Source organism: Equus asinus, chromosome 8, assembly GCF_041296235.1.
Source record: "Equus asinus isolate D_3611 breed Donkey chromosome 8, EquAss-T2T_v2, whole genome shotgun sequence".
In the NCBI taxonomy this organism is placed as follows: domain Eukaryota; kingdom Metazoa; phylum Chordata; class Mammalia; order Perissodactyla; family Equidae; genus Equus; species Equus asinus.
This window is the reverse complement of record NC_091797.1, coordinates 36,501,315-36,526,175: the sequence shown is the minus strand read 5'-3', so window position 1 is coordinate 36,526,175 and position 24,861 is coordinate 36,501,315. Positions and strand designations below refer to the sequence as shown.

Here is a 24,861-nt window from a genome sequence, read left to right as displayed (position 1 = left end):
TGGACACAGCAGGGTGGCAGGTCTGTTGTCCGGAGCTGAGTGGTCACAGGTGAGCTGGGTGGTCAAAGGTGAGCACAGCAATCAGTTCCTAGCCTAAGGAAAGAGGCTTATCCTTAAGGAAATGCCAATGTCGGGGGAAGTTGCACCTTTATCATAAGGTCATTTGTTCTTGCCTTAGGAAATATTTAAAGCAGATATACAATGCATGCTCAACAGCCACATCAGAACCTTTTAGGAAAAAAACAAAGTGAGGCTGAATTAGGTTTACACCAAATGTCTTCCTCATATACTCCAATATATCCTATTGCTTGCCATTTCTATTTGTCAGCTTTTTAGTATTCACAGTTTTGTCTTTTCCAGAATGTCATATAGTTGGAACCGCACCGCATGAAGCCTTTTCAGATTGGTTCCTTTCACTGAATAATATGCATTTAAGATTCCCCCATGTCTTTTCAAAGTTTGATAACTCATGTCTTTTTAGCATTGAATGATATTCCATTGTCAGGATGTATAAAAGTTTATTTGTTCATTCACCTACTGAAGAGCATTTTGGTTGCTTCCAAGTTTTGGCAATTATGAATAAAGTTGCTGTAAACATCTGTATGAGATTGTAAGTAAAAGAAAAAAGGGAGATGTTGTTCAATCAGCAAACATCCTTTTAGCCATTTTATCAGTTGTCAATAGTAAAAGTAGCAAATGAGGATCAGGTATACTTTCAAAAAAAAAGATTATTTCAATGCTCTACCCTGATGTGTGTATTTGTCAATAGTAGACAGACATGGGAAGCAAGAGAATTGCTTAAATTAAGTTAAAGACTTAGATTTATCCAAATTTACCCAAATCTTAAGGGTCAGTCTTTGAGAGGTTTGTAAGCAGATCAAGAAGCAATGCAAGTCAGGAGGGAGCAGGTAATTGACAGGGCATTTGCATTGAAAAAGTACCTCAAATTTCACAATGGGTTGACAAGTAGTAAAGTGAGACATGAGAGTAGTTAGGAGGTGAAGGTAGTACTCTAGGAAACAGATGGCCTGGTGGTAGAAGGGAAGATTTATATTCTTAGACTCTAGAGAGATTTAAGACAAGATGATTGACTAGAGGCAGAAAGTGAGAAGGAAGGATCAGCGATGGGACACAGGTTTATTTCTTGAACAACTGGCTTTATCTACAGAGAAACATGAAAGCAAATAAAATTCTTTTGTAGAGAAAATACTAGATCCACATAACCCTAAGTTTATAATTCTTAAAAAATGTGAATAGATGATAAATGTCAAACACGATTCAATTCTGCTTTTGACTCTTTATTACACATCTTCTTAGTCATCCTCTTGGATGCACCCAGGAAGTCATAATTGTAAATTATCATTATTCTTCCCAAGAAATTTCTTTTACTTTATAATTTCCTATCAATTACATCCATCACTGCATAATTATCCAAACAATGGTTTGGTTTGTTTTTTTGTTTCGGTGGAGAAGATTTGCCCTGGGCTAACATCCATTGCCAATCTTCCTCTCCTTGTTTTGTTTGAGGACGATTAGCCTTGAGCTAACATCTGCGCCAGGATTCCTCCACTTTGTATGTGGGATGCCTCCACAGCACAGCTGATGAGTAGAGTAGGTCCACGTGTGGGATCTGAACCATCAAACAGGGGCTGCCTCAGCAAAGTACTGCAGAACTTTAACCACTAAGCCACAGGACCAGCACCTAAGCTAACTTTGAATGTGATGATGATAGTTTTGTATTCATGCATTTAATCAATCTATCCTTATGTCATTTAATTTTCTAAAAAGACTTTTAATTCATATCATTCTAGATGATAAAGCATTCTAGATGGTCTCTTATCGTTTACTTTGTAGTCTTCATTACCTTTCTGTACACGATTGTCAGAATCATACAAAAATAAAAACATTTCTCAAGATTAAATTTTCATTTCTCAAAATATAAAATTTACAAACCTCAGCATTGAACTTAAAGGTCTACACAATTTAAGCTCCTCTCTTTGTTTTCAGAATTACCTCTCAACATTTATAATTTGTTCTAGCCAAATCAATCCCTATTCTCAAACAAGTTTCATATTTATTCAGATTCTTTGCCAGTCCTATGCCTCCTTCTTTCTATGATGAATCCATTCCTTTTACCTATAACAAAATTCTAATCATTAGTTAATATTCATCTCTAGACCAATATCTTCCAAGATGCAATCAGATCTTCTCTCTACATGACACGTCTTCCAAAATCCTGAATTACTTTGTAATAGAGTGTCAATTTGCATAAAGATGTGTTTCTTTGATCATGACCAGTTTTCTAAAATGGAAAGCAACCTTTTAATGGGTTAAGACATTTATCATAAATGTTGTTAGAATTGTCCATAGCATGTAAGCCTATTTTTTAATATGTGACACCAAATAAATATGTTTTGAATAAAATAATACATTTGCTCATTCTACTAAACCACTTTTCTTCCTATTTCTCCTTTCCTGACAAAAATTGTGTTTGAAACACATATTTAAACATAAAGCAATATAATTAATATAATAATGTTAATTTAAAAGCCAAATGTCTATTTCAAAGGACACACATTATTCCCTGGCTGTACTCACTTCTCTTATTATTTAGTCAAAAAGTTTCAATGTCCCCAGCAAAAATATTCAACCATTTTTTTAAATTATAATGCTATGAAATATACCCTCAAAAATATTAAGAGTTTTTCTTAAGGTAACTACAACTAGTTAGAGATAAATATATATATAAACATATAAATAAATATATATATAAATATATATATATTTCTAAACCTCTAAGCATTTCTTCGATACCATCAGCATATTTCACTTACCCCTCAACCCTGAGGAAAGCGAGACACCAGACTTTCTAGACAAAAGCTTTAAAGCAAATGTCTTAAATATTTCACAGAGCTAAAGAAAAATATGGATAAAGGAATAAAGAAAATCAGAAATACAATGTATAAGCAAAATGGGACATCACCAAAATGGTGAAATAGGGGTTTTCCAGCATCTTTCTTTCAAAGAACAATGATTCTGACAGTCATCCATGAATGAGAATACCTTTGTGGAAATGTGGGAATCCATCTAACACACTGTTGGAGCAAAGAAATTCCAAGATTGGATGCATTAAAGAGGGCAAGAAAATAGTTGCATTTTGCCTGTGTTAACTCTCCCCAAAGAAAACACGCTAAGTGACAAGCAAGCCCTTCTTGGTCTGTGATTTCTCCCAAGAGGGAAAGTGAGAGCATGTGCGTGAACCCCCAGCCGCCTCAGCTGTGCAGGATGCTGCCAAAGAAAAGCACTTCATTCCCATCCCATTCAGAATACTGAGGCGTGTGGCATGACAGGGGAGTGGGGAATAGTTGGAAGAATAGCAGGCAGGGCTCTTGGGGGGCATCAAAGGGATGTGGATCCTACTAGTCACATCCTGGACTCCACCAGGAAGCCTGCCCGTGATTCACTACAGGTGACTTAGATGTGGATCCCCTAACTGATCCACGGGTACCCCAAATGCTCTCTGTACCTCACTCACACGCTTTCCTACCCAGTGGCCAGTTTCTTCTTTGCAACCCAAGGGTCAATAAATGTGAGCCTTTGCAATCAGCTAGTGAATATGTGTGGAAAGCCAGCTGGACTCTTCAGGATTGGGAAAAAACATACAAACTGGAACATTCAGCATCACCCTAGGGAAAGCAAACACGAGGTTCTTGGCACTCAGCCTGGCTTTGTAGAATCAAGAGAAGGCACCACACAAACTTAAGAATCCCTCCCTGCAACAGGGAACAAGAGGTGTGGAGGAGGCATATGTGTAGAAAAGGTCTAAGGAAGTGTCAGAATCCCTGACATGACTGATAAAAAGTATTTCTCTCCCAAAGCCAGTCAATAAGGACTGGAGGGGATGAATCCTTCTTCAAATGCAAAGACAGCAATCCAAGACTTCAAAGAACATGAAAAATATAATATGACATGAAAGTTATTGTAGTTTTTGTAATAATATTCCGTGACTATTTTGCTTAATTCAAACAAAAAATTAAAAGCTGAATTATCATACAGTCTGTGTTAGAAATTACCAGTAATATAGGTTATTCATTATGTTTAACTTTTGTTTCATTTGTGTTTTACATTTACTTCTTTTACTCTGCTAGCATTCATCAACAAATGGAGACAGACCTGTCCATGACAATTCCTGAGAGACAGAATCAAACTGCTTCCTGACTCTCTCTGGTGAGAATAAATCATGTCTCCTGGGGACGGAGGTAGGATAAGGATTCAGAACAAGAATTGAAATAAAACATATTCATAATCCATTGTTTTTCAGGAAGGAGGAAAGCTAAATATATCATCGTGTAATCAGCACAGCCTTGGATAATTCTGTTTGTGTGTGTGTGTGTGTGTGAGTGTGTGTGTTTGTGTGTTTGTGTGTGCATGTGGAGCTTAGGACATTGCTGGGAGGGACATATGGTCACTCACTGAACACATGATCTTCCTGAGATCAGATGAGATGCTGACTACAACAAAAGCTTCTCAGTGCATGGTCTTAGAGGTGAGGATCGGGCGGAATTACATCCTCTGAATTTGGGGATATTATAACAGGGGAATGCAGAGAAAATCAAACAGTGGCTCATCGGCAGCAATAATTATCTACTAGTTTTCTTCAGATGTTAATGACTAAAGGTATGTGACACAACTGATGTCCTAAGAAACTAGGGTTGTAGAAAACGGTGGATTAAAGTGTGAAAATGGATAATCAATAACTGAAGCATTTTTCAGTTCTGACTGCTATTTTAATCAATTATTTTCTCCTTCTCTGAAGAGTATGACAACTTATCAATTTGCCAGTATCCCTGCCAAAAAATTGCTGTAAGTTTTTCCAAATTACTTATTTCACAGGAAATGGATATACTTCTTATTGTTGGGGAATTTAAATACATAGATTTTCATGTACAGGCTAATCCAATCAAATGATAAAATAGTTTCTGCTTGGTTATGTGAAGGCAGCATATTATTACTGTTAGGTCCTCGGTGAAGTGAATATGGTGAAAGTGTGGAAAGCAATGGGTAACCATCTTTATAAAATTTAATGACCAATTAACACAAATTCTATCTACTATTAAAGCATATTAGAAATAACAATTTCATAATGAAAGTTATTTATATTTATTGAGTGTGTTTTGTGTGCCAGGCACTGTACTAAGTGGATTCAGATACAATATTTAATGATGTATAGCATGTTTTCCTTTGGCTGATAGGACATAAAGAAACATTTCATTATGAAAACAGAGATTAATAAGGCATTGATTGTGTCAAGGAACATTTCTAATTGTGTGGAGCTGACCCAAAATGAACCCCTTGTGCTGGATTATTTCCAAAGCTGACTATATACAGTGTGCTTGTCTTGGGTGCTGAGTAAGGTGGCACACGAAGCCCAGCCACTGAGCTATTTAAATTATCTTATCTCCTTCCTCTGTTTCTTTCATAATTCAACTGTCATTGAAAGTCCATCCCATGATTTAAACCTTCAAAATCTTGCCAATGTTGAATGGCCACTTAATCTTTTATTACACTGAGTAGGAATCTATAACGTAACTTATCATTGTGCATGAAACCCCTTTGTCTTTGGATCATACAGCAGTGCCTATTTGCTTGATTACTGACTCCATATAGGTTATTTCTATAGACTGATAACAATAGCGAATATTCTGTGCAATGTCCTATGAGTTCATCAATATGAGGCTTTAAAGAGCGAGAGGTTTTGGTGCTGATAAATTGAGTTTTACTGACCGTTCCTTATTTTTATTCATGGTTTGCCTCTACAATGTTTGCATTTTTAACTCAAGTGAACTCAGAAAGAAAGAGAAAGAGTTCTGTCATTCTTCATTATTCAGAAATGATAGACCAGAAACTTTAAGTCAAGAAAATACATCAGGTGAGAGACGGAAACAATGTCCACGCCAAATTTTTCTACTGCCTGTGATGCTCCTTTCTGCAGGTGCCTGACCCCGGCCTTGACCATCTCCCTCTCTTTCAATGGGCAATAACTAAAAAGAGACATTCTTGGTATGTACATAAAGCTTACCTCTACTACATACATCTCAGGGTCCCCAGATTAAGGTCAACAGAGAGTAAATCCTGAAAACAATAAAAAGTGTAAAAAAATCAGATTTCCCCTGGTTCAGTATTGTTCCAAGTGATAGGGAGAGAGAAGAGAATGTGACCACATTTCTTTGCATTCTTACTTCCAGTGAGTCCTATACATTTATTTTTATATGATTTAGTATTTATTTCTAAACGGAGTACCATTCTTTGCTACTTGAAATATTTAGAAGCACTCACAGATCTTCTCTACTTTTGATATCCATTTTTTTCAGTTGTTTCTGAACTTTGTGAGGTTTTAAAATACACTTGTCATGAGATGGCTTTTTTACTCATTCTATGAGTCTAAAAATATCAAATTTTTTTAGCAGCACACGTTAGTACTTGTGCAGTCAGCCCTCACTGTATGCCATCCACCAAGAGGTTTCTACCATCCTCAACATTCCCTGATTCCCATCCCCAGCACAGGCATCTGCATTTGCTGTCTACAGTCTAAACGAGACAAGGGTATTTATGGTAGGAAATCTTCACAATGTCAGTATTTAAGAAAGAGTCAAATATGCTCCTTTTCTGGTTGGGATTTCTCCTTTCATCTCTCCACCAGTGTCACTGAGAAAACTTCAGTTCCTCCCAAATACAGGGAGACATAATGGGTAAGATATATATTTGTGTATTTAACTGACAAATGGAATAACAACTTCTCCACATCTAGAGTTTTTCTGTAACTGCATAGTCTGTTATTGAGGAGACAGGATATATAACAAAATCTTCTTCTGAGTTAAAAATAAGAAGATAAGTAAGCCTTTATCTCTGTTTTCTTTGCCTCAGCATTAACTGAGTTAAAGACGAATGAATACATGGGAAATGAATGCATGGGAAATACAGATATTAAAATTAATTACAATGCAAGGAAAATGTTTATAAATGCTTCAATGTAAGTGTAAATGCATTCTAATAGACTGTTTAATACGTGAGCAAATTTTCCTATAGTCATATGCATTGAGCGTCCCCATAATCATGCATATTTGCTATTTCATATTTAACAGAGTTTTGAATTAGTCCACTTGTTCCTGTCCTTAATTTTGGGGAACGTTTGTAAAACCCAGTGATGCTCAAATTAGAGATTAAAAAGATATATAATACACACGTATTTTGTCCCAGGACATAAGACCCAGGTGGCATTTTTATGTCTGTATGTATGTTCTTCTATTTTTATTCTCTCCATCATGGCAGATGCATAGAAAAACACGAAATGGAGATGAAGATAATGAACATGAGGCATGATTAGGGACTGTGAGGTAAAATTCCAAAAGAGGGAATATATATGATTGTAAATCTATTGTGACAACATAGATATGTACAGGCACTGCTATAGCTAATACTTATTGAGTACTTAATCACTTTTATTGGAACTAACTCACTTAATCCTCATAACAACCCCAGTAGGAAGGTACTACTAACACCTCCTTCTATAAATGAGGAAAATGAGGAACAGACTGTTTGAGTAAATTTTAACTTTGACCCAGCATTACATGACTCTTCTACGATTTGAATGCAGAGAGACTATACCAGAATACTCTTAATTACTCTGCTACTCAGTATGGCTTTGAATGTGCGTGTTTCTGTCTATGGAGGTACAGAAGCACGTGTATATGAAAAAATGTACACTTTGCACATGTGTTTTTATGAATGCACCTAATATGTTTGTCTATGCATAATGATTTGGAACCTCAAGAAGCATACTTTTGTTTTATATATACTGACAGCAAATGTTAATGTGGAATACACAATGATGTGTTATAAACCAATGTAGTATAAACGTGATTTCAGGTTATACTAATGAACAGATAGAGTCCAGAGCAATGGAAATGAAACCTCATTCTTCTGCCCTTTTCGTGACAAACATTGTTTACAATTTTGTTTGGTGACATTTCAAAAGAACAATCTAAACTGCGGACATCCACAAAAAGAAGGAGGAATATTAGTCAGGAATTGAAAATTATTAGAGAAAGTTAACTGTCACATTTGAGATATTTGTTGGAGAATGGATTTATCACAATTAACTTTATATTATAAAATATACATCAGTGGGCAGAATATATAGGCAGCCAGAGTAAAGCTTAGCATGCAAATTTTTTTTCCTTACATGAGAAAGTACTCATTGTTAATGATGGAGGATATAATGGTAAGCAAAAGTACATAAATAAACTTCTGCACTCTGAGTTATGTCTGAGGCTACACTCAGGAAGAAATTATCAATTTATTGTCCTTTGAGAGGTGTAAGTTCTCTCATAGCTGTTATAGAGTGTTGGGAACACACAGTTGAGGGGGCATGTCACTGATTAGTATGGGGGTGAGGGAAGCAGGAGTCAAGAAGGAGTTTGCAGCGAGGAGAGGAAGCTCTGCTAGAACTTGAACATAGAGAGGCAGATCAGTAGGTGACAATCAAAGAGGCAAATGTCAAACCCCCATGGGAAAATAAGCACAAAGAAAAGGAAATATATGCAAGCAATTTCTGTACTAAAAGATACAAGTAGTTTGAAATGACTATAACATGAGATCTATTTGCGTAAGGAGTGAGATCAAAGTTTCTATTAACAGTGACCCGATTCATAGATTTTCATGAATTATCTTAAGAAAATTGAGCTTTAACTTGAGGCAATGGCAATTTTCATTTACCCAAGAGCACTCTTATGAAGAAAGGATGGCAGATGAGAATTATTGAAGGTAAAGGAATCTATTGCGATGATGAAATTATCTCAGCAGTACAATATCGATATGATATGAATGGCTGTATACCATTCTTTTTTTTTAAAGTATTTATTTTATTTCATTTTATTTTTTGAGGAAGATTAGCCCTGAGCTAACATCTGTGCCTATCTTCCTCTGCTTTATATGTGGGGCGCCTACCACAGCATGGCTTGACAAGCGGTGCATAGGTTCACACCCAGGATCCGAACCAGCAAACCCCAAGCTGCTGAAGTGGAACGTGTGAACTTAACCACTGTGCCACAGGACTGGCCCCTCACGTGGCTGCCCCTTCTTGTCATTCATATCTCAGCTCATGCTTCTCATTGTCAAGAACTCTCTTTGAATACTCAATCTAAACTGATCAGTCACCAGGACATATCTCAGTTTTAATTCTCTGCTTTGTAGCAATTATTTATGTATTGAATGGCTATTGAATGTCAGCTTTCCTTCACTAAATAAGTTCCAATTGGGAAGAATTTATTCTTTTGTTATTGAATCCCAGTATCTACCACAGTAACTGCAAAATACTCTGTGCTCAATGAATACTTTTTGAATGAATGAGTGAACAAAGCAAGTCAGTGGCAACAGAAATGGAAAGAAATGGATAAATATGTAAAGACCTTTATTTGGTAGTATTTGACAACCGAATAGAGGAAGGGATGAAGAGAGAAATGAACTGAAATTAAATTTTTGCTTTTTATGCTTGGCGACTAGGTATATTTTGGATGAGTCAACTAAGATAGTGATAGTACAGTACACTAGGAATTGTTTTGAAAAGGTACGAAGATAATTGTATTTTCCAAACTTTTTGAATTTTAGTATTGAAAGTAAGAAATTTACTTCTCTGACTTACTAGAGCTTCTTGCAAGTAATATAAAAATTTATCTTCATAATTGAAAGAATCTTTCTGATAACTTTTCTTTGCCTTTTCAGGTCATGAACCTCAATTGCTCCTTGTGGCAGGACAACAGCATGTCTGTCAAACTCTTTGCATTTACCAAATTCTCTGAGGTCACTGAACAATGTTTCCTTTTATTTACCCTCATCCTACTCATGTTCTTAACATCACTGACAGGCAATGCTCTCATAGCCCTTGCCATCTGGACCAACCCAGTCCTCCACACACCCATGTACTTCTTCCTGGCCAACTTGTCTCTCTTGGAGATTGGCTACACTTGCTCTGTCATACCCAAAATGCTGCAGAGCCTCGTGAGTGAGACCCGAGGAATCTCTCGAGAGGGGTGTGCTACACAGATGTTTTTCTTCACTTTATTTGGTATCAGTGAGTGCTGTCTTTTGGCCACCATGGCTTATGACCGCTATATGGCCATATGCTCCCCACTGCACTATGCAACACGAATGAGTCGTGAAGTGTGTGCCCAGTTGGCAATGATTTCTTGGGTAGTGGGGTGCATGGTGGGTTTGGGTCAGACCAACTATATTTTCTCCCTGGACTTCTGTGGCCCTTGTGAAATAGACCACTTCTTCTGTGACCTCCCCCCTATCCTGGCACTCGCCTGTGGGGATACATCCCATAATGAGGCTGCGGTCTTTGTTGCAGCCATCCTTTGCATTTCCAGCCCATTTTTACTGATCATTACTTCCTATGGCAGAATTCTGGCAGCTGTGTTGATCATGCCCTCTCTTGAAGGCCGCCAGAAAGCTCTTTCTACATGTTCTTCCCACCTGGTTGTAGTTACACTGTTCTATGGCTCAGCTTCTGTCACCTACTTGAGGCCCAAGGCTAGCCATTCACCAGGAATCGATAAACTCTTAGCCCTCTTCTATACAGTGGTCACATCCATGCTCAACCCCATTATCTACAGTTTGCGGAACAAAGAAGTCAAGGCAGCTCTCCGGAGAACCCTGAGCAAGAGAAAAATGTTTTGACTCATGAGTAGATACTTGAAGACAGTGCAAATCTGTTCTTTGAAGAAGGTGCACACACAATCCAAGAGTAACGGAAGAAAGAAACAAAAACCTGTACTCTTCAACCTGTTTTGTAAGGACCTCCTTTAATAACAGCGCTTTTGATTTTGGAGACATCTCTGTACTCAGAGCTAAAATTTTGTCTGCCAAATTCTGGAAGGAAGTTGATTGCAAAAGAGTTTTATAGGTGGGTCCAACACTGGACACATTTTACAAAATATTTTAGTCTATGCTGAGAATTTGAATTTCCAGATTATATCTCAGAAACCTGGGAAATTCTCACTTGGTACTCTTAGGAATTTTCTAGCGCATCTGATTTCTGCCCTGGTCACTGTGGGGAGTGTTCCTATACATGTCTCTCCTATATCGCTCAATTCTTTACTAACTCTATGAAGTACATTATTTCCTTTCATAAAAAATGTTTTAACATTCTTCAACCTTACTTATTGGTACATGATATAGGGTTGAAGTCTTTATGTGAGTATGTTTACGATAAAAATATGTGAATTTTTGTAAAAAAGCAAACTGTTTTATTTCAGAGGTATTCATTTTAGAATATTAAATGAAAAATATGGGGGGAAATTTTTATCAAGAGTCCCCATGGTGAAACTATTTTTAAGAAGCTAGAGAACTCACAAAATCAAAGATGGAAAAAGAAAACAGAACTAAAAATAATTAGTATAAATAATCTTAAAGATGTGTATGTAATTTACAAAGTTGACTTTTTTGTGGCTGAATCCTGAGTCACTATATTTGGAAATTGTCCAAGAACTGGCCCTTAAGAGAAACGAACATGGTTAAAGCACAATCCAGTAGCATCCACGGAGGCATTGCCTTGGAATTCAACATCTGGTTCTTAGGGACGTGCTGTGTTAGTTCTTGATCTATGAGGGATTAATAACTACTGCTATAGCAGTTGTAATACGACATAGTGGAGAACTGTGACCGTTCCTATGACTTAACTTAAAGTTAGCCTTCAAATAAAGAGATTTAGTTTTTGCTTGTTGGTCAAAGGGTACAAACTTTCAGTTATAAGACGAATAAGTTCTGGAGTTCTAATGTACAGCATATGACTATAGTTAATTACACTGTATTGTGTACTTGTATTTCACTAGGAGAGTAGATCTTAAGGGCTCTCATTACACACACACACACACACACACACACACAAATGATAACTATGTGAGGTGAAGAACGTGTTCTTTAACTTGATTGTGGTAATCATTTCACAATGGATATGTATATCAAATCATCGTGTTAAATAACAAATAAATACAATTATATTTGTCAATTTTGCCTCAATAAAGCTGAAAAGAAAAGAATGTGACAATTGTACTGTCTGGAGATAGTAGTGATGTTCACTAATCACCAAGATGTGTGTTCTGCCAGGTATCATTGTATTCCCAAAAATTGTCTAATTCATTCATTTTAACATAATGCCTGTGGTTTTTATTTACATGTGTGTATAGTAATTAACAATGGAAATAATCTTAACATGCAAAAATAACTTATTGGTTAACTATTACGCTACAAAAATAGGCAAGAATTGTATGTAGCATTGAAGATGATAATTCATAAGTGTGGACAAACTTGGGACCTGTCTCTCTCATCTAACAGGCAAATTTAGCAAATTTAGCTTTTTGTTTTGTTTTGTTTTGTTTATGTGTTAGATTCCACATATAGGTGGAGTCATATGGTATTAGTCTTTCTCTGTCTGACTTATTTCACTTAGCTTAATCAGTTTTTGTTTTAATTGCTAATAGGCATATCCTTTACCAGAGAAGTTCTATTTGTGGTTATCTTATAGACAGGATCACTCTCAATACTAGGATAAATACTAGGATACACATACACAAGGATATTTAAGGCAGCATTGTTTGAAATAATGAAAAATTTGAATTAATACAAATATTCTTAACTAAATGAAATGTGATACATGCATATGAGGAAATAATCTGGATATCTACATGAATAGCTCTCACAAAACGTAATATTGTGAGTGATGCATATAATTTGATATAATTTATGGAAATCTAAAAACAGTAATTTTGTACGTTTAAAAAAAATTTTTAAAGTTTTTGAAAAAATACTAGCAGATAATCATGGATTCCTCTAGTTATGACGACAGAAAATTAAAGTATTAGAGATAATGGTGATTTCAGGTTTACCATGAAGTTTCTTTCTTTTTTAAAAAATAAGACAATGTATTCATATATCATTTATTGGTAAAAAATAAAACATTCAAATAAAATATGCCAAAAATATTAATAAAAAAACAAGCGTGTGCAATAGGCTACACTTTGAGTAAGAAAGTAGATGATGAAATAAGATATTCATAGCTGCTTATTGCAGCAAAAGAAACACAACAAGCAAAAACTAAAAATTAAATAGAGTGATTTCGTACAAGAGATGAGTGGGAAAGGATGAAACAAACGGATGGGAACAGGATCATAGGGATGAGGGGGGACAGTCCTCTGAGTATACTTTTTTGTATAACTCTGATTCTTAGAACCATAGTAATGTTTCACATAGTCACAAGTAAATAATTAACTAAAAGCGAACAGAATGTGAGTGGAATCTAAATGGAATATGAATTGCTATGAAATAAAAAAGTATAAAATAAAAAACAAAATTCATTTAGAGGATGAAAGAAAAAAGGAATCTAATTACACCTAGTGAAAACCACGTTTAAAGGATGAATGAAAAAAGGAACTAATTTTGGAAAACAGTATTTTGTCTGGCTACTATAGGCTATGGGCAAAAAGATCTCTACACATACTGTGCTCTAGTTAGTAAATCTATTTCTCATTGGGGTATGGTTTGCTATTCGGAAACTACTTTATATGTTTACTAGAATTGCAGACAAGTGAATATGTTATAGAAGATGAGAACCAGGTTTTTCACTATCTGAGAAAAAAGATATATAAGAAATGGGAGAAGGCTAGAATGACCCTGGTGATGTTGAATTGTGATTGGTAGTATTGGTATAATCTCATGGTTCCATATATATATGTAATATCTACCTATCTATAAAAATATATATTTATATCATATGTATTTTTATTTATATTATATCTATATACAATACATATTTCTATCTATCTATATAGAGAGAGAAAAAGAGACAAATGGACGTAAACGTGTGTATGCATGAGTTAGTATAATAAATATGTATATTTCTAAATATATAATTTATTAATGTACAAAGAGCAAATGTGCCCACATTTGGTTTCTAAATGTCATTTTCTAATGCAAGGAACCAGGACTCCTTGGAGAAGTGATAGATTCTAGGGCGTAAGCAAGGAAAATACAAAATGAGCTTGGAAAATCTTGTGGTGCCAGATAGTAAGGAAGTGTTTGAGAAAGGATGACGTTGTGTTGAAAGGACGCAGGAGACAACATGAAGGAACTCCAGATGGCTAAAGATGAAAAAATTTGAGCAACAAAATAAATAATAATGGTATTGGCTTCTAACCCATAAAATAAAATAAATATCCATGAGTCCACATTTATATTAAAAAGAATTGAAGAAAGAGACAGAAAGAAAAAAAGAAAGAGTCAACTCTTCCTTACAGAATAAAGATAGAAGGAGTGAAAAAAACACAAAACCATCATTAGTCAAACACCACAGTAATAATTGTTGCAGGCAAAATCCATTGATGGATGCTAAAGTGAGTGGGTGACAGCTTGAGGAGAATCAGAATATTTCCATAGTCTCAAAGTACCCCTCCTAAGTTATTTATTAATTACAAAGGGAAAAACAGTAATATTACAGTGTAGACACCCTGAAGACACCTCCTTAACCAAGTAATCAAGGTTAACATACTGACATCATATACCCTCTGTTATGATGACCTGAAAAGGGCACAACATCTTTTCTGTGATATTTGTGCCAAAAATGCATAACCTCAATCTAATAATGAGAAAACATTAACCAAACTGAAATTAAGAGATATTCTACAAAACAACTGATCACTACTCTTCAAATGTGACAAGATCATAACAGACAAGAAAAGACCAACAAACTGTCATAGACTGGAAGAGATTAAAGAGACATAACTAAATGCAATTTAGGATCCTGGATTGGATCCTGGTTTGGAAAAAGGAAAGTAGAAGGAGTGGAAAAACTAGTGAGATTCTAATTAGGTGTGTGGTTTATGTAACATATAGTATTGTATCCATGATGATTTCCTGGTTTGGATGATTACTACCATGCATATGCAGAATGTTAACATTAGGGAAGCTGGGTGACAGGTCCGTGGGAACTCTCTACTATTTGTGTGGCTTTTCTGAAAATTTGAAATAACGTCTCAATAAAAAGTTTAAACAGCACAGACACAATAAAATGTCTTGCCCAATTAATTATTAGGCATGCTTAGTGCCTGAAAAGATGTAGAGGGAAGGCTTCTACTTTGCGATAATACTGTTTCTTGATGTGGGTGTTGGTAACAAGGGTTTTTTCACTTTGTGAAAATTCGTTGAGCTCTACATGCATGATTTGTGTTCTTCTCTTTACGTGTGCTAGATTTCAATAATAAGTTAGCTAAAAAACTAAAATGCTTATGAAAAATGTAAAAAATATATGGAAAATACTAAAATTTTTCATCTTAGGGTGGGCATAAGAATATAATTTTTATTAGTTTTTTCATTTATTGTGTGTTTGAAATTGTAAGATTTTAAATGATTTGGGTAATCATGTTGCTTATTAGGCAGTTGGTTTTCCTAATCCATCAGTGAAAAATTTAACTTGAATATGACCACTGTTATAATTATTATTGTCAATAAAATTTTATCTAATGAGTAGAGAAATAGAAAGTTTAGGGACTGGCTGGGTGGCATAGTGCTTAAGTTCACGTGCTTTGCTTTGGCAGCCCGGGGTTCACATGTTTGGATCCAGGGCATGGACCTATGCATCGTTTATCAAGCCATACTGTGGCAGGAGTCCCACATATAAAGTAGAGGAAGATGGGTACAGATGGTAGCTCAGGGCCAATCTTCCTCACCACAGAAAAAAAGAAGAAGAAGAAGAAGAAAGAAAGTTTACGTAGGCAACACCTAAGTTATTTTATCTGTCTTCTGATTAGATCAAGTTTTTCTTCTCCAATATGGTTGAATTTTTTTATCGCCCAAGCAATGTCTTACTATATTCAGGTAGAGATACTTAACTTTATTAAAATAACTCTTTGGATTAATCTTTGTTAAAAGCATTTTTTTAGAAAACCATATTTATAAAACTATAACGTGTTGCAAGTATGTCCAAGCAGGCTCTAAAATTAAAGCCATAAAGATCTTGATAATATTTCATAAATAAATAACTACTGTGTAAAATGAAAAACAAAGAGCAATATTTTTATATTTAAAAGATTACCAAAATTAAGTATGTTATTAGAATAGATTAAAAACCTTGATATTAAAAATTGAAGAAAAAAACTTTACAAATTCTATATGATTATGCTATAAATAAAAATGAATACTACAAAAATGATAAACACTTTTATTTGTAAAGAAATCTGTTTACTTTTTTCAAATTTAAATATTGAAATTTAATGACAACTAAAAATTGTGTTTCATATATGTCTCACATTCCAGGTATAGAGCTAGTGTTGCTGGAAAGAGATTGAGGGTTCTTCTATGCTGACAAGAAATGCATGAAAAGGAATATCCAGTCTCATGGCTCACATCCCTAGGAGGCTTCCTCTGTGAGTCAGAGAGATCAGAAAAATCCCTGGGTGTACTTAATCTTGGATGCCTCTATTGAATGAACAAAAGTCAACAATCTCCCAAATAAGCAAACTGTTAGATAATTGTGGGCTTCCCCTTTACACTTTTATGTAAATATGGACAGAGCACCTACTGCCTATAGCACTATTGAAACTGAGCCCTGGAGAGCAATAGGATGCATTCTCAGGTAAACCCCAACTACTGCAGCTGTGACCCGAGCTCTTCCTCCATTAGGTAGATTTACATCTGTGATGAGAAAATAGATGCCATAACTGTCAGCAATGTCTTTAGTTAACAGAGCAATAACTCTAGCATTTGTGAAAGTATAATACATATACGCATGGATGAATCTATAAATATTCATTCATTTACTTACAGAATCTTTACTAAATAGCCAAAAAAGGAGACATAACATTTCCAGAAAGGAAGATAAAAAGGATTTAGAGCAGGTAACTTCAGAATGTCATTGAAAGGAAATTTCACAACTCTTTTTATTTAGGAGATTTAGCTGTGTTCCTTATGAATAAAAAGAAAATCCATAATTAGATGATGCCTGAAAGTCTCCAATCTCTAAGAGATTGCATGAGTATATTTGACACTTCTCCCTACCTTGAGTCTCTTCCCAGCAACCTTTTTAGAGCAAACTTAACATCTTTGTTTCTCAAGGTATAGATCAAAGGATTAAATGAAGGTGTCACTACAGTATAGAAGAAGGTGATGAATTTTCTGTGATTCTGTGTGTACTTGCTTTTGGGTTGAATGTAGACAGAAATTACGGTCCCAAAGAACAAAACTACAACAATTAGGTGGGAACCACAAGTCCCAAATGCTTTTCTCCTACCTTCAGCAGATTTTACCCTCAGCATACTCCTAATAATGCAGCCATAGGAGACCAGAATAAGCCCTAGAGGTGTAACGACATAGAGGACAGTAGCTATGGAGAGCTCATTTTCCAGGAAGGTTGTGTCCCCACAGGCAATTTTAAGCAGGGCAGGCACCTCACACATAAAATCATCCACCCTGTGATGGCTGCAGAGAGGCAACTGGAAAATGAGGACAGTCTGAACTGTAGATTCCACAAAACCACTGGTCCAGGCCACAGCTGCCAGCTGCTGGAGAAGCTTTGGGTGCATGATAACATCATAGTGGAGCGGTCGACAGATAGCACTGAAGCGGTCATAGGCCATAACGGTCAGGAGGACACACTCTGTGGAGCCCAGCCCCAGAACAATGTATAGCTGGATCACACAACCAGCGTAGCTAATAGTCTTCTCAGGGCCCTTGAGATTCCAAAGCATTTGTGGGGCAATACTAGTAGTAAAACAGAGGTCCAGGAAGGAGAGATTAGATAGGAAGAAATACATGGGTGTGTGGAGTTTGGGGTTCAAGTATGAGACCAGTATGATCATTGTGTTCCCCATCAGTGTTAGAATATATATGATAGAGATGACCAGAAGGAGAACCATCTCCAGCTGTGGCTGGTCAGAAAAGCCCAGTAGGGTAAAAGCTGATGGATTGCTAAAATTTGTCCCTTTCATTTCTTCTTAATTGTAAGTCACCTTTCCTGGTCATTCTTGTTTTATTCCTGTGGGAAGAAAATAGATACCATAATCAATAGAAAAATAAGAAACTGAGTAAAACTTGAGCATTTGGACACCAGAATTATATATAGAGAGAAACAACAGACAAAGATAAATAGTGCAAAATAAAAAATATGGTAGGATGGCTCATTATGGAGAAGAGAAATAAACACACTGTGTCACGAAAACAGCAGATGTACTGAAAAGAACTATATAAACAGAATAGACATTAGGATCAATACTAAAATATATTTGAGATATATATCAAACTCTCTGATAATAAAACACGAGTGATCAATATGCATACTGTGCAAAAGCAAAGAAATTGAAAGCAAACGGTTGCTATTTATATAGATACACAATAGACAATAGATACAATAGATAAATTGAAAAATACTCCAAGTGAGTAAGAGTATGAGAAAGAAGGTATACAGAAAAAAATAAGAGCACTTAGAATTTTCAAGAAGAAAAAGTTATACAGGACTATCATTAATATTCATTGTTCTTTTATGAAGCAAATAACTCTAAACTGGTGATTTAGTTAAATAAAACTTCTGTCATCTTCCTACTTGAGTCATTGGTCTTTGTTAATATTGCTCCCTAGAAAAATCTAATTCACAGTCCCCAATAAGTAATCTCTTTCCTCTGGTGGCACCTACAGTCCACATGCTTTAATATGCTTTTATTAAAAGAGGACATGTATTCAGTCACATAATACAATCCATTGACCTTTCACAGAGTAATTGTGTAGAATTTATCAGGGTAATTTAAACTATTAACATTCAGAGATTGAGAAATGTAGCTATGAAAATTCAAAATTCTGAATGGTCAGTTCTGGGGTCTCCAAAATGACTGCCGGAAGTTGGTTACCTGTGGGATTCAGATCTGAACAACTTCCTTAAAAACAAGCAAAGAAGCAAATAAAAACTCCAGTGAAAATTTCTGATTTTTCCTGAAATATTGTGACTAGAAAATAAGAACTTACTTCTAAGAATTCTAGACTATTAGATCCCATCTCAGGAAATTATTATATAGTCCGGTTTAAAGAGAGTAAGTGCCTTATTTTCTTTGGCATTCATGGTAATAATCAATTGCATTTTGAAATTTTGCCGAGATGAAACTATTATGTTTTTTGTGTAAAGGATTATCCTTCTTCCAGAATTATAACAAAAGAAGGAAACTGATACTGGAGATCACACTGTTTACTGTTTATATAACTCGTCAAGTATTTTGGTGGTAAAATAAAAACCCTGAATGATCTGATGACCTGAATTGACATTGTCTTTAGCTGGATAAATTTTCTCTGCTATACAGTAAAGAGAGAAAGAACTGTGCTGATCAAAGATTCCATTCTCCTGGAAGAAACACTATGGATGAGTGGCCTCACTTTGCTTGATTTAACTCTACATTGTCACAACTTTTTCCTTGTGGATTTATATTCCAAAAACAACCAATATTTTCCAAGGAGACTCCACACTGAAACTTCTCTCTCCCTCTTTCACATTCCTGTTAAACAAGATGAAGATAAGGGTATTTATGTCAGCAAAGAAAAACAGGTAGCTGTAGGGGAGGGAGACATTTCCTCTTCCCAAATGTGGGTTCGTCTGGACGGAGAACGAATTAAATTCACATGAGACAGGATAGCAAGAGAAAATTAAACAAAGCTTTATGAGGAACCATGGCCCGGGGCCTTTCTTCCCGAAGGAAGAAAGGGCACCGAAGAAGTGGGGTGCACATAGTGGTTATATACCCCCAAACAGGGTGTTTCACATGTGATTGAAATGTCCCTCCCACAATAGTCACAAGATTGCCCTGTCGGCACAGTGTTTGATGGACACAGCAGGTAGTGGTCTGCTATCTCAGTGGGCGTAGCAGGAGGCAAGTCGATAGTCTGGAGCTGGGCGGTCACAGGTGAGCTCAGCAATCAGTTCCTAGCCTAAGGAAAGATGCTTAATCCTTAAAGAAATGCCAAAGTTGGGAGGGGGAGGGAAGTTAGTTACAGGAGGTTACCAGGCAAGCACAATAAAATGCAGATTTAAGTCCTTGCCTTTGGTATTGACTAAGAGTTTCTAGAGAGAAGGTCATCGCCTTTCTTCTTCCTGGTACAGAGAGGGAGGCACCTTTTACAGATAGAGATTTACCTTACAAATGTAAACGTGTCCTAACAAAGGGCAAGTTCCATTCCTCCTTCCCTGTCCCAGTTTATCAAAAGCAATCAGCCTCATATAATCCTGATGCCAAAGAGACATATCTTGGGGTGGCCAATTCCAGGTACCCACATAGCCAATTTTCCATGACAAAGAATATAGTAAATGTTGGATTATACATGTAAAAAGGCTTCTGTTCACTGCTAAAGGGAACCAGCTCTGGATTTCCCCAACTTTTAAAATAAATTTACCTTTATTTTTTTCCATAACGTGACAAAGAAAAGCCTGCTTTGTAGGAAGACTGACAGTGCAGCTGTAGAGGCTGTTGGTGGATTTGATGGAAAGTTCAATCACAATCCCAGTTCCAGGACAGGCAGGGGAGAAACCACGTGTGGGTAACTTGTAAACTCACTCTCTTCTGTACTCTTTTGGCTCACACTCTCTTCAGATGGATGGTGTTTAGCTTGTTTACTCAGCACACATCTCTGGAGTTCTCCTTCCCAGGCAAGTTCCCATCACTGCATTAGAGAGGGAGATAGGTCTCTGGAGAGAGAAGAGCCACAGAGCCTTGTGCCTCTGTTTCCACTGGAAGATAATCAAGTGTCTACCACCTTCTAAACACACACGTGCACATACACATGCATTCTGCTGTAAAGGTATCCACATCAGATATCTTTATGTTACCATAATAATACATTATCTGTTAAGAAATAACAGAAGGAAGGGCGATTAAAATTCCAGGCAGTGAGAACATCCTTCAGTTCTACTCATAATGAACTCTCAGAGCTAGTTAAGGTCATTCCTCTACTTTCTATCAAATATGCTACCAAAAAAGGTCAATATTATTTTCACAGTTTCTTCAAAGATACATATTTTAAATCAATTCATTAGATTTTTTTCTTTAGTGAACTTCTGTTTTGTATATATGTGTGCAGACATGCATATATCTGTATACACATGCATGAAGTTAATGCATAATTTTTGAAGATTTAAGAACTTGTCTGTAGACTTTGGGGAACTAGGAAATGATAGGGGCTAAGGGAACTCTGTTATCTAGTATAAAAGGAGAGAGAGTATTGCAAATTCACAAATTCTTTATTGCAAATTCATAAATTCTTTTATGACAGTTTATATCCTGTTTTATGTGAAATGATCCCCTGGGGAGCAGTTTATATTTTATAGAGGATATAAATATGTGTATGGAATAATTCACGCATATAATTTGAAAATAAAAATGTTCATTTGTCTTTGGGTTGCCTGTCCAAAAATGTTTCTGATGAGGTACATGAGAGTAAACATTAGAAACAACTGATGTGTAGACTCTTTCATATCCCTCCTTCTGTAACCTGTTCTTTTAACCATAGTGCCAGAAAGGGTTAAAAACATTTGCTAGATGTGCTGGTCCTAGGTTTGCTTGCCCTCAGATGCATTCATTGTCCCTTTCCAACTGTGTTCTGTTATTACAGAAGGGCTTGTGCCTCAAGGCTGCTTTGCGCAGGCTCCCATATCAACTGGCTCTCAAATGAGAGAAACTGGCAAAAGACTAGAATGAAGAGAAAAGAGAAGCTAGGGTATTTCTGCCTTCCACTATACTGTGGGATGCTTTTCTAGCTGTGGCAGCATCTCCTTCATTGGCTGTAGCTCAAGAGGCAGATCTATTGTCTCTGTTTCCACCAGGTGATTCCTGTCCTTTACTACTTCTGTTTCTCTAGCCCAGCAGCAGTAGTGGCTTCCATCTGTTTCTAATACATAGTTAGCTCACATTTCACTGTTCTGCTTCCCAACTACCTTATCACTTGCGGAAGCAACTCATGCATTAAAGTTGCCTTATTGCCAAATAACTGAGCTGGCCACTCACGCTTGCCTTTGCCCTCCATTTCCTTCCAAGAAATATACTTCTTATGAAATATTTAATCCAATTCTTATGGTGTTCTGTTGTTTGACCTATTTTCTATGAAAACTTCTACAAATTTCCACAGAAGAAAAAACATTAATTCAAAGCAATGAATTTCTAAATTGGATTTTGATAGCACTGAAAAAATTGGAGGGTACTGGGACTAGTCAATATCTTTGTCTCCTTTGAAACGTTACTTGAGAAACACTGTGAATATTGAAAATATTGGCTCTTCTTTTGAATCAAGTTCAATAACTCAATTACCGATTCCTGTGATGTTATAGATTATTCCGAGACATTCATATATACATATAACCTAATACACATATACATATAACCTAATCTCACTTAATTCCAAAAATGCCTTTGGAAAATCATTCACTGGAGTTAAGTTTCCTTTACATGCCCAGGATAATTTATCAGTGTTGAATTAAAAGGCCACAATGGCAACCAATATACAGATTGCTATTTCTACCACTGAAGTTGCTACCTGAGAATTAGAATCTCATTCTAATAAACAGTATTTCAACGCTCAGAAAGTACTTCTGGAAATTCACTTCAATACTGTCTATCAATTAAATATATTGTCACTTAATCGTTAATGCTCAACAACAATAATAACAAGAAAATTTATTTGTTTTTGCTGAGGAAGATTCTCTCTGAGCTAACATCTGTGCCAATCTTCCTTTATCTTGTATTCTGTGCCAATCACCACCACAGCATGGCTGCCGATGAGTGGTGCAGGTCTGTGTTTGAGAACTGAACCTGGGCTGCCAAAGTGGAGTGCACTGAACTTAACCACTAGGCCCCCAAAGTATTTTAAATTAGAATAAATTAATATTAATTTTCTTGCTAATCATATTTGATCTTTAAAATCTGGGATATGTTAAGGCAGCATATCCTAGTGTCACTAAATTACGCATGAAGGCATCATTTAATATCTGAGATGATCATTTATTTGCCTAGCTGCAAGAAAAGCTGAGAAATACGTTGTTCAACTGAGTAATTTGCCACAGTAAATGAATTCAGTATTCTGTTACTTAGGAGGTGGAGAATTTTGGAGAAGATAACAGTCTTGTTCAATATTCATAAACCTAATAAAAATCCCCTTGGCCCTATATTTGATTCTAAAATGATAGTTGTAAGAATCACACTTTAATCATATTCAAGCAATGAAGTTCCAGTTTAGCAATACTAAAAGCAAAAACTATCAAAGAGAGTATATAATATTGGGACAATAAATTCTTTATGTAGAATTCCAAAGCGGACATTGTGCTATTTCATTTAATGGAACTGCAATAAGGGGAATTCTCTATCCAACTGACACCTTCCTCTTCCCTACTCTTTCTCCTTTGCCTCTATGTCATGTCAATAATAGGTGTTCAGTGTCTTATCCACTTTTTGTATCACTTAAATAATAAGCATCCATTACTTTTAGTTTTTTCACTATCCTAATATATACGTTTGACTATCCATTTCATTGTGATTACTTTCGATGGCAACAAGTAGGTACTTTGTCAAATTCATGTGTAACTGAAAGATTGTGATTTATTAATTTGTCTTTTATAATAATCATAATAAATATTAACTGCCTCAATATAATATGACATGAAAGTTACTTATGTAGTTTTCATTATTTTTTCATGACAATTTTGTTTAATTCAAACAAAAAACTAAAATCTGAATCATCACACAGTCTGTAATAGCAGTTACCTATAATATAGGTCTTTCATTATACGCAACCGTTGATTTATCTTTTAACATTTGCTTCTTTTGCCCTAATGTAGCATTTACCAACAAATGGAGACAGACCTGTCCATGACAATTCCTGAGAGACGGAATCAAACTACTTCCTACAGTCTCCAGTGAGAAGAAAATATGTCTCCTGGGGGAAGGAGGAAGTATAAGGATTCAGAGCAAGAAGAATTGATATATAACATATTCGTATTCCATGGTTTTTCAGGAAGGAGGAAGGCTCAAATATATCATCATGTGATCAGTACAGCCTTGCATGCTTCTGTGTGTGTGTGTGTGTGTATAGGGCATTTCCAGAAGGAACATGATGCTCTCTCATGAGACATACGATTTTCAGGAGATCAGACACGGTGCTGACTACAACAAAAGCTTCCCAGTACATTGTCATAGAGGTCAGGATTGGACAGATTTACATCCTCTGAATTTTGTGAAGGTTGTAAGGAGAGGGTGCAGTGAAATCAGGGAGTGACTCTTCAGAAGCAATAACCATCTACTTTTCCCCTCAGATGTTAATGATTAAAGGTATGTGACACAACTGACGTCTTAAAAGAAGAGAGGGTTCTGGAAGATTTTGGATTAAAGTGTGAAAATAGATAGTCAACACCCAAAGACTTTTTCAGTTCTGGTCATTATTTTAATCAGTTATTTTCTCCTCCTCTGAAGAGTATCCCAAATTATCAATTTGCCAGTATCCTTATTATACAATTGCTGTAAGTTGTTCTAAATTAAGTGTTTCACATAAATAGGTATATCTCTTATTGTTGGGGAATGGACATACCTGGATTATCCTATACAGGTTAATCCAATCAAATGATAAAATAGCTTCTGCTAGGTTATGTTTAGACATCATCTTACTATTATTAGGTCTTCCATGAAGTGAATACAGGGAAAGTGTGGAAAGCAATGGGTAATCATCTCTCTAACCTTTAATGACCAGGGTTTTTACATAAGTTGGATCTACTATTAAAGCATTTTAGAAATGCCAGTT

General features: G+C 35.9%; 2 protein-coding genes across 2 annotated transcripts; one reads left to right on the top strand and one right to left on the bottom strand.

The window, feature by feature from the left end:
• The first annotated feature begins 9,783 nt into the window (after nucleotides 1-9,783).
• Nucleotides 9,784-10,737, top strand: LOC106843506 (olfactory receptor 10C1-like). The gene has a single exon (XM_014860537.3). The coding sequence runs from the start codon at nucleotides 9,784-9,786 to the stop codon at nucleotides 10,735-10,737; it is 954 nt and encodes a 317-aa protein (XP_014716023.3).
• A 6,365-nt stretch (nucleotides 10,738-17,102) lies between these two features.
• LOC106843505 (olfactory receptor 2H1-like) lies at nucleotides 17,103-18,035 on the bottom strand. Its single transcript, XM_014860536.3, has one exon. It carries the CDS (start codon nucleotides 18,033-18,035, stop codon nucleotides 17,103-17,105), a length of 933 nt encoding a protein of 310 aa, XP_014716022.3.
• Between the last annotated feature and the right edge of the window lie 6,826 nt (nucleotides 18,036-24,861).